Source organism: Oppia nitens, unplaced genomic scaffold (genome assembly GCF_028296485.1).
Source record: "Oppia nitens isolate AA-2021 unplaced genomic scaffold, nextdenovo-longstitch-racon4-pilon3 scaffold2_pilon_pilon_pilon, whole genome shotgun sequence".
Lineage (NCBI taxonomy): Eukaryota > Metazoa > Arthropoda > Arachnida > Sarcoptiformes > Oppiidae > Oppia > Oppia nitens.
Genome location: NW_026533210.1, coordinates 4,835,950 through 4,855,255, shown reverse-complemented (window position 1 = coordinate 4,855,255; position 19,306 = coordinate 4,835,950). Strand labels below are relative to the sequence as shown.

General features: G+C 26.2%; 5 protein-coding genes across 6 annotated transcripts; 3 read left to right on the top strand and 2 right to left on the bottom strand.

The window, feature by feature from the left end:
• Positions 1-52: 52 nt before the first annotated feature.
• On the top strand, positions 53-1,842 carry LOC128955119 (pseudouridine-5'-phosphatase-like). 2 transcript variants are annotated; one of them, XM_054300758.1, is made up of 2 exons: positions 53-116; positions 994-1,842. In XM_054300758.1, the coding sequence occupies exon 2, from the start codon at positions 1,009-1,011 to the stop codon at positions 1,711-1,713; it is 705 nt and encodes a 234-aa protein (XP_054156733.1). In that variant the 5' UTR covers positions 53-116; positions 994-1,008; the 3' UTR covers positions 1,714-1,842. The 2 variants fall into 2 exon arrangements, with proteins under 2 accessions (XP_054156733.1, XP_054156734.1); XM_054300759.1 differs by lacking the exon at positions 53-116 and adding an exon at positions 688-751.
• Positions 1,843-3,056: 1,214 nt separating this feature from the next.
• On the top strand, positions 3,057-3,734 carry LOC128955786 (uncharacterized). The gene is made up of 2 exons (XM_054301462.1): positions 3,057-3,329; positions 3,561-3,734. The coding sequence occupies exons 1-2, from the start codon at positions 3,057-3,059 to the stop codon at positions 3,732-3,734; spliced, it is 447 nt and encodes a 148-aa protein (XP_054157437.1).
• Positions 3,735-4,678: 944 nt separating this feature from the next.
• On the top strand, positions 4,679-11,082 carry LOC128955785 (uncharacterized). The gene is made up of 12 exons (XM_054301461.1): positions 4,679-4,759; positions 4,843-5,261; positions 5,424-5,726; positions 5,793-6,230; positions 6,296-6,549; positions 6,634-6,681; positions 9,094-9,143; positions 9,229-9,647; positions 9,741-10,046; positions 10,140-10,574; positions 10,645-10,898; positions 10,998-11,082. Exons 1-12 carry the CDS (start codon positions 4,716-4,718, stop codon positions 11,064-11,066), a joined length of 3,039 nt encoding a protein of 1,012 aa, XP_054157436.1. The 5' UTR covers positions 4,679-4,715; the 3' UTR covers positions 11,067-11,082.
• Positions 11,083-11,280: 198 nt separating this feature from the next.
• On the bottom strand, positions 11,281-13,475 carry LOC128955784 (glucose dehydrogenase [FAD, quinone]-like; the record flags this gene model as incomplete). Its single annotated transcript, XM_054301459.1, has 3 exons — positions 13,027-13,475; positions 12,485-12,719; positions 11,281-12,424 (listed from the first exon to the last, which is right to left on the bottom strand). Coding segments are annotated over exons 1-3 (1,818 nt in total), but the record flags the coding sequence as incomplete, so codon positions are not given.
• Positions 13,476-14,145: 670 nt separating this feature from the next.
• Positions 14,146-16,072, bottom strand: LOC128955783 (steroid 17-alpha-hydroxylase/17,20 lyase-like). The gene is made up of 5 exons (XM_054301458.1): positions 15,856-16,072; positions 15,506-15,782; positions 15,278-15,442; positions 14,840-15,174; positions 14,146-14,756 (listed from the first exon to the last, which is right to left on the bottom strand). Exons 1-5 carry the CDS (start codon positions 16,001-16,003, stop codon positions 14,146-14,148), a joined length of 1,536 nt encoding a protein of 511 aa, XP_054157433.1. The 5' UTR covers positions 16,004-16,072.
• Positions 16,073-19,306: the final 3,234 nt, after the last annotated feature.

Here is a 19,306-nt window from a genome sequence, read left to right as displayed (position 1 = left end):
CAATTAAAAAATTATTGTTGATAAATATTTTGGTATACTAAACAAACTGAGCAGTATATTGTAATAATCGTAAAAATATATACATTTTTAACCTTCAATATCAATCACTTTTCAAGGTCTGTATAATAATAATAAAAAATATTATTATTGTTATTTAAAATATTATTGAATTGTATTAAATAATATTATTTTTTTTGATGATTTATATTTTCATTGCTATACTAACATCTTCAATTTTAATTATGTAGAAGTAATAATTATTATTAATTATATTAACAGCTAATTATTAGCAATTATTATTTTTTAGTAGTCTATATGATCAATACAAGCAACAAAATACATGTATAATCAAGTTGTCATAAAAATATACGTTAGTTAGTCTATAATTTAGTGTATAAATTTTATTTTATCAATAATATTGTATAATTGATACAACATTTTATATAATATAGTGCATAAGTGCAATTTGATTTAGTTTAAGTGCATTAGGGTTATAATGTAGGGGAATAATAATAATCATTAAAAATTTATTATTAAACTTATATAATTTCTTTAAATTGATAGTTAAAATTTTTAACTTAAAAACATATCAAATATGTTTTTTTAGTTTAACAAATTAATTGTGTGTTTGTGTCTATTTTAAACATCAATACTATCGCTATTAATGGTATTCTACATTATTAGCAATTAATTATAATTGAAAAATTGTTTGTCAAACAAACATGTGTTTGAGATGAGGACAATAAAAATAGTAATACAATTTAGTATATATTATTCATATTAGTTTTGTAGCTAAAATTATTTTACAAATATTTAATAAATTTTATTTATATTTTTTATTGATGATTATTAATAAATAGTTAGTTAACAATTTTTAATCTCACTTTCCTATGTTATCATATGTTTATTACAGCAAATACTTATGCGTTTAATTAAATCTCGTTAGAAAAATAAAGTTTTTTTTAATAATTAGTTTTTTTTATTAAAATAAAGTGTTGATCACCAATAATGTTGACTTCAGCGCCGATAACTCATGTGATCTTTGATATGGACGGCACACTCGTCGACTCCGAGTCACTACTCTATACAGCTTTGGACGTCGTGTGCGACAAGTTTGACAAACCGGTCCGATTTGATATCAAAGAGAAACTATTAGGCCATCCATTCAAAGAGCGTATTCAACAGCTTTATAAAGACTTGAATTTCAAGTCATCGGAACTGACAATCGGACAGTTTATCAATGAATTAATTATGAATTGTATGGCAATTGTCGAAGAGTCGGGTATGAAACTAATGCCCGGTGCCCGACGGCTTGTCGAATATTTTAAGTCCAATAACATTCCGATGGCCATAGCGTCGGGCAATGATCGGCACTCATACGACGGTACAGCAGGTCGTTTCGGTGACTTTTTCGACAGTTTCAATCACGCCGTACTGGCCGGCGATAAGAGCCAACAGATTTTACCAAAACCCGATCCCGATGTCTATTTGCGAGCTTATCAGCAATTTCAACCATTACCAGAATCGGCAGCCAATGTGCTGGTATTTGAGGACAATGAGGTTGGCTGTAGAGCGGCCATCGGTGCCGGTATGTCATGTGTTTTGGTAATAGACGAACGCCTCAACTCAACAACTGAATCGTCTTTAGCAACGCTTGTAATCAAATCGTTGGCTGATTTTAGACCCGAAATGTTTGGTTTACAGGAAATATAAATTGTCTAAAAAAATACCAAAAAAAACAAACATTTAATTTTGTAATAAAGTTTTGATCTATAAAATAATAATAATAATGACTATAATAAAAAATAAATTTAATCTAGGTAAATGATACTAATTAATGTAAACCCAATTATTTTTTTTAAAAAATGTGTTCTTAATTATTTAAATTCTGTATAATACTGAATATACATTAATATTAAACACATGTTTTTTATGTGAATTATTTTTAATATGTGACTAAATTATTACAAAATTATATTATGCTTTTAACAATAAGCTAAATTTATTACATGTAAAACACATATTAAAATAAATTACTGTGAAAATACCCAAACATGAGTTGACTATTAATTTAGTGGTAAATTTTGACAAATTTTTTTTTGGTCTATTATATAAATTTTTATTATTATTTAATATAAACAAAGAGTTATAAAATTATTTATTATTTATTATGGGTTTCCTTTGTTTCTAATGACACAGGATTTGGATTTTCAACAAAAAAATATAAAAACAATTTATTTGTAAGTTTAAAGACATTTTGTATTTTATTTATAAAAATGTATTTTCCTAAATAATAATAATAAATCCGATTTTATGAATATAATAATAATAATAAACATGTATTTATGTTTTTATAAATTTAATTTATGATACCATCATTGAAAAGTTTTCAGTTAATATTTATAAAATGTTTTTATAATTTTTTTTATAACGAAAATAAGTAAACAACTATTTTTTATAAAAATTGTAAAAATTATAATACTCTAACAAAATTTTTATCAAATATTTATAATAATTTATTGTTATAATAATTATTTTTTTAAATAAAACTAATACATCCTTTTTTTAATCAGAATATTAATTAAAATATCCAATTAATTTAAATTAATTATTCATTCATCTCAACCACAATAACAAAAACACTTATTTTATTTTACAACAATATATGCTGTCATAAAAATATATTATCATTTAAAAGTTTTAAAGGTCACGATTGAGAAATCTTATGTTTTAAAATAAAGTGATTGTATTTATAGGCAAAGAAAACAAATTTTTATTATTAAAAAAAACTCAATCAATAAATATCTTATTAAAAAATTTACTAAAAATAGCAAACATTTGAAGATTTATTAGTGTGTTGTTTTGATATTTAGATTTAAACAAAATTTTGTTGTCTATAAATATAAAAGACATCGCAAACATTGTTCAACAATTTATTTTAGTTTTTTATAAAAATATATTATAATATTATCTCTTAATTTTTTTCTATGATTTCAGTTTTTTAAAAAACCAACTGTAATATCATATCATATCATAATTATAATTATATATGTAAAATGTTGGCCATTAGTGTACTACTAATATCAACAGTGCTATCACTGGTCGGTGGACAGGACGGTAACAAACAGGAACCGTTGAATATGGATGACGACCAACTCATTGAAATGGTCGACAAAACTGTCAAACAAATGTTTACTGTTAAAGTTGATTATGCAGTGGAAGAGATCAATGAGGCCATGAAAATGACAGGAATGGACATCGATTATATGGTACGGGTTATCATATCCATCATTACTAATGCCAATTGTAACGACGATAACGGATGTGAAGTATGTGTCCATCTATTAAATTATAAAATTATATATATATATCTCTTTCTGTCTCTCTTTCTGTCTCTCTTTCTGTCTCTCTTTCTGTCTCTCTTTCTGTCTCTTTCTTTCCCTCTATTTTTCTTTCTCTCTCTCTTTCTTTCTCTCTCTCTTTCTTTCTTATAATTTTTTATTACAATATAATTGATATTTTAATATTTACTGTTTATTTTGTCTTTATTGTCTAAACAGAGACAAATCAATTGTCTTTTGGAGATCAAAAAGTCAGATCTTAAGCTCGAGAGATACGGTTGTACTCCAATGGTTGACAAAATTACCAGAAATAGGAAATACAAACATAAACTTCGATCAAAACGAAGGAAATTGAAAACACAGAAACGTGTGAAACAACCGGCAGTTTACTAATGAAATACAAGAAAAAACAATATTTTATTTAATAATAATAATAAATAATTTGTAATTTATTTTTTTAAAAAATACTGTATTTTTTTTAAGTATTATCCATATTTATCGTAAAATTATTTGTGTTATATACAAATGTTAATTTAATATTATATAATGTCAATTTGTATTATAAGTAATTTGTATTTTTAATTTAATATATTTTTCACTTAATAATTTAATGTTAATTTTTAAAATAATTAAGTTTTATTTGTTAAATGTATGTTTTATCAACAATTAGTTCTATATAATTATTTTCAAAAATGTATTTTATATTATTTTAAATTATTTAATAGTATACTGTACCGTATAATACCCATCAAATAATATGATTTTACATTTATTATTAATCTAAACCTTAACCCATATTTTATCTTTTATTATTTGATTTAATAACTATTAAATTCATAAAATTATATCGATATTTCCAAGTTTTAATAAAATATTTGTAATTTCCGATGTCATAGTTTTGATTCATATATATATATTAATATATACAATATATGTTAATGTACTGTACTATTAACGATAATGTATAGTAATATGAAATGTACAGTATATACTGTAAGTAATAATAATAATAATTAGACTATCATTTTTACAGTTAATTAACGTAACAATTGATAACTTTATGTTAAATATTTATTATGAAAATCATGATCCATAAATATGATCGATAAAATTATTGATAAAAATAGAGTGCACAATGCACCTACAAATTAATTATAATTATTGCACTTTTCATATCAATATCTAACTTTTTTTAAATTTTATTTATTTGCTGATATTAATCATAAAATAGCCTTGAAATTTTTTGTTTAGTTTACAAATATTACTGTATATATTTGTTTATATTAAGTAAGTATATTTATGCTGTTTTTGATAGTTGATTATTGTTATTATTATTAATAGTTTTTTGTATGTATTATTAAATTATTAACAAAAATGTTTTGGACAACAATTTTGATCAGTTTATCAATTATTTTAGTGTAAGTATTAAAAAAAAAAATCTTTTTCCAAATAATTGTGTTTATTTGTATTTTATTGGTAATTGTTTAAAATAATATTATAGTTGGTTATGTCATCGGTTTACTTACTGGAATCGACACGGAGTTAAAGGTCCCAATTATCCCGAGTTTTGGTCATTTTTCGAGCAATTGAACAAAGTTTTAGTTCACGAATATAACCGATTCGGTAGACTATATGGTGTCTACTCTTTTCATCATAAGTTACTTGTAGTCAATGAACCGGATCTTATCAGAGACATTGTTGTCAAAGATTTTCATATATTACCCGATCATTACGGTATGTTTACGGGATCAACAAATTTCAGAAATGCACTGTTTTTTATGAGAGGCGATGAAAACTGGAAACGCATCCGATCGGTAGTCACACCGGCCTTTACGTCTGGAAAATTAAGAACAATGATGACCAACATTGACGACATCTCCGATAAATTTATTATAACTTTATCTGAATTATCAAAATCAGGTATTAAATTATTGTACGACTAAATAATATAATTTATTTTACTAATTATATATATAATTATATTTTACTAATTATAATTATAGTTATAATTATATATAAGTTATATACACACACAAAAAAACATTACATATATACAAAATAAATATTTGTTTATATATTTAGGCAAACCATTAGATATGCGTAAATATTTGGGCGCATTTGCCATGGATGTGATCAGTGCCTGTGCTTATGGCATAGATGTCGATTCAATCAATAATCCTAATCATCCGATTGTTATAAATGCCAAAAAAATATTATCGGTTGACTCAAACTTTAGTTTCATAATATCAGTATTGATGCCACCGTTGGCCCGATTCCTTAAACTGGAGCCATTCAATGTAAAAGCTATTGAATTTTTTGATAATCTCACCAAACAAATTGTCCATGATAGAAAACTAGCTAGTTCAATTCAACAAAATTTATCAAGTAATTTAGTTTAATGTATATTTGTATTTAATATTAAGTAATTTAAAAAAAAAATTATTTATATAGAAAATAAAAAATCGGATTTTATACAATTAATGATTGACAACGAGAAAAATGATGACGAGATTGGATCCGATGACAATACCGATGAAGACAACAAACTCAATGAGTTTCTTAACGTCGCCGAAGATATATCCAAGAAATCGCAGCTAAACTTAAGTGCCGACGAACTGACAGCACAGGGAATACTGTTTTTTATTGCCGGTTACGACACTACTAGCGCTTCGTTAAGTCATTGTATATATTATTTGTCAACAAATATTGATTGTCAACAAAAACTTTATGAAGAAATTGAACAATCAATTAGTGGACAACAGTTTACATATGAAAGGCTAAATCAACTCAAATATCTGAATGCAGTCATCAATGAAACATTACGTTTAGCGCCGCCTTTATTGGCCATTCAAAGAGATTGTCTACAAGACTACACATTAGGAAACACCGGTATATAAATAAAATCAATTAATAAAAAAATATTCTATAAATTTTAAATTATTAATGTTTTATAGGCATAACTGTTCCAAAGGGAACTACAGTTGAATTTCATACCTATACTATACATCGAGATCCAGAATTTTTTGCTGAACCCAATGATTTCAAACCGGATCGCTTTCTGGAGCCCCGACACCATCCCTACGCTTTCATACCATTTGGTGGCGGACCTCGACTTTGTGTTGGTATGAGGTTTGCATTGAATGAGATGCGGATGTGTATCGCAAAACTGGTCCATAATTTTGAGTTTATACCGACACCAGACACTAAGGTATCCATTGATTAACTAATATCACAATAATATTCAATAATTTATAATACTATTTAATATTTATTTGATTTTTAAAAAATTCAGCTTGATTACTTTAATGGCAGCATTTTATTTACACCGAAACAAGTTTTAGTCAATATTAAAAAAAGATAGTAATATTTTTATTAAATTTTATTAAATAAATATTTAATTACTTTAATTTTTTTTATATAACTTTATATATGACAATTAATACTAAAATTTTATGCAAAATAATATAATTAATATTTCTGTTTATGAATATCATTATTTACTTATTGTAATAATAAAAATATTTACAGTGATAAATATTAATGTATCTATAATAATTAAATTTAAATATTTAATGTTTAAATCAATAAAAAATGATTAATAAAATGATTATTTTTGTTTTATCCATTAGACTACTGATTGTTTGCTTTATGTTAAACAATATATCAAAAACAATGATTTAGTTTTGTGACCCTAGATGGCCCACAGATCACACACACACACTCACAACAGATTTCAACCAACCCTTCACTCTCATTGGACAACCCTTCAGGCCGTCCACTACTTAAGTGGACGTCAGTTCACTTTTTTTTCTCTCTCTCACAACAGCTCTCTGATCAATCACTCTTCAATCACCACTTCTCTCCTCTCTTGCATTCACTCTCTGTTTTCTTGACATTCAAGCCTTCACTTGAATCAATCACTTGACAAAACCTGAAACAAATCAAATCAACCATTTTTTTTAATCAATTTTTAATTTTTTTATTTTTAAACAATAAATTGTTTTACCGATCAATTGGTTGTGTCCACTCATTCAATCTCATCCACGGTCACAGTTTATAGTTAATTAGTTAATTAGTTTAACTTAATATTAATTTTTAACTTTAATTGATTTCTTATCCAGTAATTTGAATTAATCATATGTATTACAACTTGTAATTTACAATTTACTATAGTTTATGCTAACAGTTAAATCAGTTTTTATTGAACCACAAATCAGTTATAACAATAATACTTTTAATTAATTAATTTTTATTTCTCTTATAAAATGTGAGATTTAAAATTTTTTATAATTACATGTATTAATGGAAATCTATTTAAGTTAAAAAAGTTTATTCATTATCAAATTATTATCAAATCATTATCATATCAAAAGTTAAAAGTTATTCATTAAATTTACTATTTTTATAACTATACATTTAATACTTATTTTATACATGATTAATTTAAAATAATATTTTTTAGATCTTAATAACATTATAATAAAAAAGTTATTTATTTATTATTCTGTTTAATCAAATTATTATAATGCATTGATTTTTAAAAAATAAATAATAACAATAATAAAATAGACTAAATCTAGAGTCTAGACAATAACAATAATTTTATACAATTTATAATATCACTAAAAAATTATATCAATATGTCATTATATAAAATGAAATACAAAAAATAAAATAATAAATAAATATTAAAATGAAACTTACTTATTTATTAAATTTTAATAATCCTATTTTACTTTAATTATTATGATTTAATAAATAAATAACTAAATTATTGTAATGATACTACTGTAAATTAATGTACTAAATTTTTCAATTATTAATTTTGCATTAATATTTTCAATCATTAATTTGAGTTTTATATATAATTTTAAATATAATAAATATACCGTAAAGTAAAAATTGTTATATTTACGTTATAATTAAAACAAATATTGAATTAAATTAAACATTGATTAAAACTTAATTTATAAAATGCATTATTGTATAAATATTTAATTATACTGATGTAAGTTAATGTTATTAATAAATTACATTTTGTTAATAAACAAATATTTTTTTTTGTAAAAACATATTAATGTATTATTTCAAAAATATATAAAACTAATAATTTATTCATAAATATTAAAATATTGTACTTAAAAAATACTATATCTATCTACTGTTAATACTTACTGTTCATATTATTATTAATTAATTATTATATAATTTGTTATAATTAGTTCAAAATGAATCAATTATGTAAACATTATTTTTTATAATTATATAATTTATCTAAAATAGTTAAGCAAATTGTTTATTGAGAACATTTAGTACATTCATATGCGATATGAAAAACTACACAAACAAAATAAATTGAAAACATATCATCTCTTTAAATATAGTTTTTTTAAAACTTTTTTTTTGAATATTTAAATGTTAGTGTAGTTTAGTACATTGATAAACATATACTTTATATATACAATATTTTTTTCGACATTGCAAAGTCAACACAAAATAATATTATTATTAATTTATTTTCAGTTAATCTGTTGTTTCATCAAAAATTTATATATCAATAAGTTTATCAATTTCTATAAACTGTATTTATATGCGGCAACTTTTATTAAACATTAAACTATAAATAAGGTACAGTTAAAGGAAATGAGTTTTTAAAAAACTAATATAAAGTAAATTAGATTTTATTGATGAAATTTTTGTTATAAAATTTATAGAAAAATATATATACCATATATTAATTAATTTCAATTAAATGACAATGTTGATTTTAACTATAATATTGACAATAACGCTATTTATAATGTAAATACTATTAATAAAAATTCTATAATAAAAATTTTCATAAAATGATTTAATAATTAATTATTATTTTTAAAAATTACTTTAGATGGTATATCCATAGATTTACATATTGGATGAGACATGGAGTCAAAGGGACTAAACATCCGGCCATTAGAATATTTTTTAACCCTTGGGTCAAAATTTTGACCGAAAACTTTCAAAAATACGGTCGCATATATGGTGTCTATTCATTGCATCACAAGGCTCTGATGGTCGACGATCCCGATCTGATCCGTCAGATTCTGACCAAAGATTTCCATAAACTACCGGATCGTTATGCCATGAATATGGGCTCTTCATTGCTTCACAAATCATTGTTTTTCATTGAGGGAAACACTGATTGGAAAAGAATTCGTACGATAGTGTCTCCAGCCTTTACATCGGGAAAGTTAAAGGCAATGATGGCCAGCATTGGCCACATTTCCGACAGATTTATTGCACACTTGTCTCAATTGGCACAAACAGGTTTACATCAAATTCAGTTTAACAATATAATTGAAAATTTAGTTAAATATAATTAATGTTTATATGAAAATTTATTTTTTATTGTATTCATAGAAAAGCCTATTGATATGCGCAAACATATCGGTGCCTTTGCTATGGATGTGCTCTGTGCCTGTGCTTATGGTGTCAACATTGAGTCCATCAATAATCCCAATCATCCGATTGTAGTGAATGCCAAAAAAATATTATCAGTCGATCAGAATTTCAGTTTTATAGCTTCAGTTTTGATGCCACCGTTGGCCCGACTCTTCAAACTCGAGCCATTCAACATACAGGCGCTTAATTTCTTCAATGATTTGACACTAAAGATTGTTAAAGAAAGAAAATCAATCAATAGGACACCAAAACAGTTAGGTTCAGGTAATCATTAAATAGTTTTATGTAGTTTTTAAAAAATAATTTTCTCATTTTATATTATTTGATTAATTATTGCAAATTTTCATCTGATTTTAGGAAATAAAAAATCAGATTTTTTGCAACTAATGATTAACAATGAGATCAATGATAATGAATTTGATTCCGACTATATGAGCGATGAAGACAACAAAATCAATGAATATATCGATAAAGAGGACTTAACTAAGAAACCAAATCTTAAGCTAAGTCCTGATGAACTGACAGCTCAGGGAATCTTCTTTTTTATTGCCGGTTACGACACAACTACAGCAGCTATAAGTCATTGTATCTATTATTTGGCCACAAATATGGATTGTCAGCAAAAACTTTACAAAGAGTTGGCCGATAAATATAGTGGAAAACCGTTTACTTATGAAGAACTAAATGAATTTAAATATCTGAATGCAGTTATCAATGAAACACTACGATTGGCGCCACCGCTCACTAGTGTGGAAAGGGATTGTATTGAGGACTATACTCTTGGAAATACTGGTAAGCATTTGTTATTATGATATGTATATGTTTTGATTTATTTGCAAATATATATATATTTTTTTAATAGGCATAACAATTCCAAAGGGAACTACAGTTGAATTTCATCCCTATATTATACATCGAGATCCAGAATTTTTTGACGAACCCAATGACTTCAAACCGGATCGCTTTCTGGAGCCCCGACACCATCCCTACGCTTTCATACCATTTGGTGGCGGACCTCGACTTTGTATTGGTATGAGATTTGCATTGAATGAGATGCGGATGTGTATCGCAAAAATGGTCTTAAATTTTGAGTTTACACCGACACCAGACACTAAGGTAATCTCTAAATTAAAATCTCATAGTTTTATATAACATTGAATTTAATTAAAAAATTTATATCTGTATTAATATATTTAATTATTTGCTGTAATATAGATTGAGTACTTTAATGGCCAGTTATTGCTGACACCTAAAAATGTAATGGTTAACATTAAAAATCGATAATTATATAAACTGATCATCGTAATTTTATTTTTATTATTTTGTTGCTGTATATTATTATCACAAACTATTTTATTGTATTAAATATTTTATTCAAACATCTAATATATAATCAAATAATTTTAATATTAAAATAAGATAAAATATTTCCTATAAATACATAAATATCAGACAAAATATTTATTAGATAAGTGTATAAATTATTTGAATGATAATGACTTGAATTATTATAGTCTTCAAGGATCAGATCAGAGCCTCTATCGGCTATCATAAGTACGGATGAATAGAAAGCACCGGAAGGTACTTGTGGTGCGACAGATGAGTCAACGACACGAAGACCGGTAACATTGCGAACCTTTAGTCGATTAGTGACTACAGCTGCCGGATCAGTGTCGGCACCCATACGACAAGTGCCGGCCAAATGTGTGTACGTTATGGTCAAAGTTTTAGCTAAACATTCAAAATACTCGTTATTAGGCATTAAATGTTTGCCATCAGTTTTATTAACCGAATCTGTTATAGCCGGACATCCCGGTAATGGACTGACAAATGGTTTGGCATCTAATGAATCTCTAAACAATTTGGTGTGACCTAAATTCCAGGCAATTTTTATACCCTCAACCATTGATTGAATATCCTGTTTATTATCATAATAGTTAGGATTCACAATAGGGTTGTCATAAAAATCATTACTTTTCAGTCGAACTGTTCCCCGACTGAGTGGCCGATTAAGTAACAGAATGAAAGTTATGGTCGACTGTCCACTATATGGACGATAATATTGATTCCAGATTTCAGGTTTTATATTCAGTGCTTTTGCAGCGCTATCGGCATCGGGAAAGTTAGCCCAACTGCCAGTTTCGACAAATATCTGCATATCTGGTCTGTCATCTATCGCTGCTGATGTCTTCATTCTGATGGCTGCTTTTTCAAACTGTGTTAACCTTCCCTTTCCTTTGAGAAAATAGTCAGAAACATCACTTTGTAACAGATCAGGTGATTGTAGACTTTGATTAACTCTAAAATGTACGCCAAATGTGACGGGAGTGTCGTGAAAGTTATCACCGACCGGCAGATCAGATACTACAGGTATTTGATGATCAATAAGATGTTGTTTAAAACCGATACCCGAAAGCATCAGTAGTTTTGGTGTGTTGAGAGCACCGGCGCATACAATGATTTCATGTCGGGCGCTAATCTTCAAGTGTTTATTTTCATTACTAAGTATGTCCACCGAAATAGCCCGTCGATTGTCATCAAAATTGATTTTCGTAACCAAACTTTTGGCCATAATATGCAGGTTTGGCCGATCCCTTGCAGGCCATAGAAATGCTTTTGCTGATGAAAACCGAGACCCGTCTCTTAAAATGAAAAAAATTGTTTTAAATTAAATTACAAGAATATGTTTAATTGATACCAACTTGAGAGTCATCTGCTGTATGGCTACCCCTTCCTCAGTGTTGGGATCATTAAAATCAATTACATTGTAGCCGAGCTCTTGAGCCGCACTAATCGTCAACTTATTGATAGGTCGCGGCTCATCAATACTGGTCACACTTAGCAGTCCATCAAAGCCGTGATATTTTCGGTTTAATGAATGATTTGTATTGTTTTCAGATCTCTTAAAATATGGCAAAACTTGAGTCCAATTCCAGCCTTTAATTAATTAATTAAAAAAATATTTTCAAAAACTATTAATCTTAAAAACTTTTAATATAATGTTAATAAATTGTCGTAATTTATTTATAACTATTTATGTTATTTTATTTACAGTTTTTTAATAATTTTTGTATAAATAAATAAAATTGACCATGTTAATAATTTATTATTATATCATATTTAAAAAGTAATATTCAGTTATAGATATAAAATACAGTATTTGTTGTTTCATAAGATTTTTAAAAAAATATTTTCTAAAAATATTTCTTAAACTATTGATATTATTGCTGTATATCTGACATACCGTTTGCCCCGAACTCCAGTTCCCAATCGTCGTAATCTTTGACGAATCCTCGTGCGTAGGCCATGGCATTGATAATACTGGAGCCACCTATCACTTTGCCCTGACTTAGTTTAGCCGACTGACCGGTAAATGCCCGGTGCGAGTGTTTCTGTGGTGTAATAGGTATCCGCCAATCGATGTCCGAACCCCATAATGTTGGAGTCATTGCTGGCATATCGGACACTACGGGTGCGGCACCGCCGGCCTCAACCAATAGTACACTGATATCGGGATTCTCTGTTAGCCTCGAGGCTACTACAGAGCCGGCACTACCGGCGCCGACCACTATATAGTCATAATTGTGTTGAAAAGTGTTTCGCTGGACAAGTAAGTCATTATCTCGTTGTCTGTTAATAACTAATAAACTAATCGCTAATAATGTTTTAGTTAATGAATACATTAGTTGTTATGTATTTACTGTATAATTAAAATTAATATTACATTTGGTTAGATATTTATACAATATATCGGTTATACAATACAGTCAATGTATGATAAGTTATTGATATAATAACAGTCAATATATGTTTGTCCTTGAAGTTTAGTTTTTAAACTAAATTTTTTGTAAAATATTATTTTTTTATTAAATTGACTTAAATAATATACAACCAGTTTTCTGAAATCAAATATAGTAATTATAAAGACAATGATGACTTTAAAAATTTTTGATGACAATCTAATTTTATTGTTAATTATTTTACATTTTGTCATTTATATTATTATACAGTAGTTTATCGTTATATAAATTAAAAGTAATAAGTTATAAAAATATGTTAATTTTATTTTAGAATTAAATTTGATATAAATTTTGATATAAAAAATTCAAATATTTTAATAAAACAAAACTTTATTATTTTATATACCGTGTTTATAGTACAGTATTTTGTTTACATTTAATATTTGGCACATAGATAGCTATATAATAAATTAAAAGATATAAATTTTATATTTTGTTATACATTTATCATATACATACTAGTATTTTATAAAATGGGTTGATTAATATTATTAATAATATTATTAATATATATATATATATATTTAACACAAAATGAAATGATATATCAAATGATTAATAACTTATTTTTTTATCAATGATTTTCTTTTCAATACAATTTCATAAGGTTTCGGTACACTAAACAACAGAATATTAGGATTGGGTTCCAAATCGGCACTTCCGTCACCTCCCGGTACTGTCAATATGTATTGAGAAGTTGATTGTAACAATTGAACAGTTATGTAAAACATGTCGGCCAGTGCCAGCTTTTCGCCTAAACAAACACGTCTACCGATACCGAACGGTGCAAATCCGGGCACAGATGGCCTATACGTTCCGTCTGCTGACAAAAATCGGTTTGGATTGAACTCATCGGGTCTGTCCCATAGTTCGGGATTGCGAGATATGGCCCATAGATTGCTCATTACTAATGAACCCTCTTTTATGTTGTGTTCACCTATTTTTGTGTCACACATAGCAACATGAGGTACACCTAACGGTGCGACACCTCTTAAACGTAAGGTTTCGGCTATAAATGCATTGATATAATGACAGTTGAGTTTGTCTTCGTGTGTAATCATTCGGTCGCCAATTAGATCATTGATTTCGTCTCTCATTTTATTTTGCATTTTTGAATTGTTTGCCATAAATAGTATAATCCATCGCATCATATACTGTGTTGTGTCGGTTCCCGCTATTAAAATATATAATAATTAAATACAATGTAATAAAATAATTAATTTAACTAATTTAATGTCATATAATTACAATAATTACCAATAAATAGATCCATAATAACTAAAGACAAGTTAGTGTCCGTGAAATGCGGTGCGCTTTCCTTTTGTTCGGCTATGGCTTCCTCTTTGGCCTCAATGAGTGCATCACAGAAATCATTGATCACACCATTTTCGTGGACAGGTATGCGATTTAGGTATTGTTGTTTGATATAAGATGACAATTGATCCAAAACAGCAATAGTTTTATTTAAAACTTTACTATAAATTAGTTTCATAACCGGCACTCTATCGCAAAGTCCTATTGTGTTTGTATTGGATCTGAAATACTCTAAACTGTTTTCAAAATATTTTAACTCCGGATCATTGAAAGCATATCTGAATTATGAAAATTGATAATATTATTATTATTTTTATAAAAATATTTATTTATTTTTTATAATATAAATACTATTTATGTATATTTGTATATAATTTCAACCTTTTGCCAAAAGCTGACGAAGCGATGATATTTATGACTGACATATAGACATAACTTTTAGGATTAAATGGTTTATCGCAGCCTTCAGTAGCAATCATACTGTCGACTGTTTCCCGAACCGCATCGTTGGCCAAAACATATAACTTTTCACTAACTGCTAGTTTTCTAATTAAAAGTGATTAAAAATTTTAATTGTTATATTAATTTTTAAAAAATATAATTACATACCTAACTGCTGAGTGGGCTAACCGTCTAAGACTGGCCCAAACAGGCCCGTGATCTGTAAACAGCACGTCTTTGCCATTTTTAAGCAATATTTTGCTAAATATAGTAACAGGTCTTCCCATTAATTCATTTTCTTTTGAATTGAATGCCTCTTTAATTAGCTTATAATCGGATACCACAACCATTGGTAGATTACCCAACCAAACGGTAAATACTGGTCCATAGGTTTTGTGCATTGAATTGATTGTCAAAAATTGGTTTTCTTTTGTTCTGAAAAACTCTATAATAATAATAATAATTTTAAAAATATTAATAACTTTTAAATATTAAATAATTTATATATGTTTAGTTACTTAATATATTTCCTAATATTGGTAGAGGAATGTGACCCCTGGGTAATGATAATACTCTAAGATAGAAACGCACCAAATATAAGGTAATGAAACCGATGACAGCCGTAAACAACCAATTGCTTATATCGTTGGGTATTTGGACAGACATTGTTATATAATATAAATTAAACACTTTTTGTAATAAACCTTATGTTTAATTAGGAAATTATTTTGTATTTATTGTAATATTATAGCATTTGAGTTACAATTTATATACTAACTAAACTTATACACTAAACTAAAAACTTTATATCTAATATTTATTTAGACTAATCGACTAATTAGTGCATTTGATAATAATTATATTAATTATTTGTCTATTAGTATAATGAATTGTCTGAGAGTTTCCTAACGTTGATTTAAATTTTAATGTTAAATATGTTTAATACAATAATTTCCTTGAAAATCAATACAAATACACTGATATTATACACAAATAAGATATAAAATACTACTGTATATATATTATGTACTATAAAACTAATTGACGTATTAAAGTCTCCAAACATCAGTAAAACTATAGTATATTTTAAATATTCAAAGTCTCACAGTTTTTATCAAAATGTTTGTCAAATTGATTGAATTGAATTAGAAGTAAATAAAAAACGAGAAAAACATTTAAAATGTAATCTTTTTAGCAGATTATTAAATTTATATATCTTTCAATATTTTATTAAATTGTTTTTAAAAAATTAATGTTATATTACAATAGTAAAATAAGAAAATGGTATTATTATTATTAAAATTGATATAATATATAATATTATATGATATAATAAAATAGTAATACTGCGACAAATATAATGATAAATATATAAGCATATACTGTAGTTAGCTTTACTTAATTAATTTACAAAATAAAAAATGTTTTTAATATTTTATAAAAATTATTGATATTTTTAATTTTAAAATCGTTATTATATTAGAAAAATTAATATTATAAATGTTGAATGTTTGACTAAATATTAATTTAAAATAAATTCTGAAAAATAAATTTTAAATTATATTCAAATTATATTAAATAAACACTACTAGAATAATAATAATTTATTTTTCTTATTTCAATTGAATCTTATAGCAAATTTAATTTTATATTTAGAAAGTTTTTTGTTGAAAATATTGACATAATTGAATAATTTAAAATATTTAAAAATTTCATACTTATCATAAATATTATATATTTAAATATCGATCATAGGATATAATTTTTAGTATATTTATATATAAAAATTGTTGTATAACTAGAATATAGTAAAATTATAGAAACTTAAGGTAACTTAAAAATGTATCGTAAAAGCTATTTATATCTAAAATAATTTTATTCAAAAGAAATTACAAACAAAATGGCAACCGCTTTGTGGCCAACACTTCACGGCAAATATCATTGGAGGCATATGAGAGACAAACGCTATGAACTTAATTTGCAAACAAAGAAAAATATTGAAAAAATTGAACGATTGGTTTCACTATCGTTGGCCTCATATGTGAGATCATCGGACGACTATGTTTCGGGATATCGTGAGAAGCGACGATTGGTAGCCATTATCATTGCTCGACTAATGTTTGTAATTACGCTTTTACGGGACGTCCTAACCGTCACACTTAAGGACATCTTTGTCTTGCAATTGCTTTACGATCTGAGACCGTATATCAAGAACAGTCATATCCTTTACATAGGATTTGTAGACGTATTATTTGCATTCATGTGCTGTATGTTTATGTACTCATACCAAGAGTATACAAACCAATTACATACCGTCCAAGTATTTTATCTCATGAAATACGATCTGTTTAAGTATTCATTGAATTTGGCCAGTTATACAAAAGTAGTTATAATGGCCACTCGTTTAACCAAATATATTGTATTTCAAGTTTTCTTTAGCATAACAACACTGATACCAATCATTGCCGGCTACTTATACCTATGGATCTACTTTCACACACCAAGTTGGCTAATGTTATTCATATTTATGGTTAACTATATTACTATACTGGTCACTGCCCTACAGACAAGCGGTTTAGGTTTGACCTGTTTAATGATGTGGAACGCGACTACACATTATTTTCGATATAAATTTGCTGAAATCAACCAATTGATCAATAAGTCTGTATTAAATGGTGACACCAAACACCTGATGCGAGCCATCGATGAACACAATTACTATGCATTACTAGTGCACAGGTGTAACCATATGTTTCGTTGGATTATATTTATATTTTATTACGTCATGACTCTTGGGGGACAAATTATGTTTGTCTTTATTATCCGAAATGACTCTGATTTGATCCAACGATTGATTATAACTATGTTTGGTATTATCTTTTCCATACTTTGTATTGCAAGTGCATTGATGGGCATAAGGATCACAAACGAGGCCCACAGTTCCTATGCGTCGATATTAGCCTATCTATCGACTAATCCAATGCTTTCACTGCGAGATCGAGAAAGAGTTCTTATATTTATTGAACGTTTAACCGGTCCTCCAATCGGTTATTATTGTTATGATTTGTTTCCTATAAATAGCTTTGAATGTTATGTTTATTGTTATTTTTTTATGTTAAATTTTCTGCTAATATATAAAATATCTTTTGATATATCGTCAGCACCATAAATACAGAGCGATGTCCAAAAAACTAAATATAATATCATTACAATCACAGTGTATTTAGTAATGAGCTGTAACTTCAATTAGGTATATCACCCGTGTATTTGGTCACTCTATTAATTACTTTATTTTTCAGATTTTTTTTAAACACACTGAAATAATTATTTTTTTATAAATAAAAACTATATATTTAAATAAGTAAAACAAGTTAATCATTGTCATTTATACACATAGATTATTACATAATACATGATAAAAGCACATGTTAAAATTAATGGTTTAAAAAAGTATCCTGAAACAGTTTTTTTAATATAAAATTTGTGTATTAACTAAACTTTTAAATAATCATGTAAACTTTTAATATTATTAATATTTTTATCTTTACTGTATAATAATATTTTTTCTCATTTATAAATTTGTTATATATTTTCTCATTTCATAAAATTAATAAATAAAAGATTTAACTAATTAGGATATAATCATCAAATGAAAAATAGTATACTTTGTTTAATTTGATAATGATTTGGCTATAAGTGCTGATGTTTATAAAAAACAAATCATTGCACAATAAATATGTGAATAATTATATAAAACTAATAGATAATTAATAAGATAATAATAATAAGTAAAAATAATATTTAATTATTTTAGTTTTATTTAAATTAAAACATTTTTCTTAAGATATACTTTTTTTCATTAGAATTCAAACAAATTAGAAATTATTTTTTGCTTAGTTTTAATATTATAAATATTTTTTATATTGAGTATATATCAAGAAATTTTATTTATACATAAAAAAAGTTTAT

What these genes read in the sequence shown, in the direction of transcription:
- LOC128955119 (XM_054300758.1), top strand. Translation starts at nt 1,009, where the DNA reads ATGTTGACTTCAGCGCCGATAACTCATGTGATCTTTGATATGGACGGC.
- LOC128955786 (XM_054301462.1), top strand. Translation starts at nt 3,057, where the DNA reads ATGTTGGCCATTAGTGTACTACTAATATCAACAGTGCTATCACTGGTC. An exon ending in ACGACGATAACGGATGTGAA is followed by an intron (nt 3,330 to 3,560) that starts GTATGTGTCCAT and finishes TTGTCTAAACAG; the next exon opens with AGACAAATCAATTGTCTTTT.
- LOC128955785 (XM_054301461.1), top strand. Translation starts at nt 4,716, where the DNA reads ATGTTTTGGACAACAATTTTGATCAGTTTATCAATTATTTTAGT. An exon ending in AATTCAACAAAATTTATCAA is followed by an intron (nt 5,727 to 5,792) that starts GTAATTTAGTTT and finishes TTATTTATATAG; the next exon opens with AAAATAAAAAATCGGATTTT. An exon ending in TACCGACACCAGACACTAAG is followed by an intron (nt 6,550 to 6,633) that starts GTATCCATTGAT and finishes TAAAAAATTCAG; the next exon opens with CTTGATTACTTTAATGGCAG.
- LOC128955783 (XM_054301458.1), bottom strand. Translation starts at nt 16,003, where the DNA reads ATGTCTGTCCAAATACCCAACGATATAAGCAATTGGTTGTTTACGGCT. An exon ending in TTAGCCCACTCAGCAGTTAG is followed by an intron (nt 15,443 to 15,505) that starts GTATGTAATTAT and finishes ACTTTTAATTAG; the next exon opens with AAAACTAGCAGTTAGTGAAA. An exon ending in TATTATGGATCTATTTATTG is followed by an intron (nt 14,757 to 14,839) that starts GTAATTATTGTA and finishes ATATTTTAATAG; the next exon opens with CGGGAACCGACACAACACAG.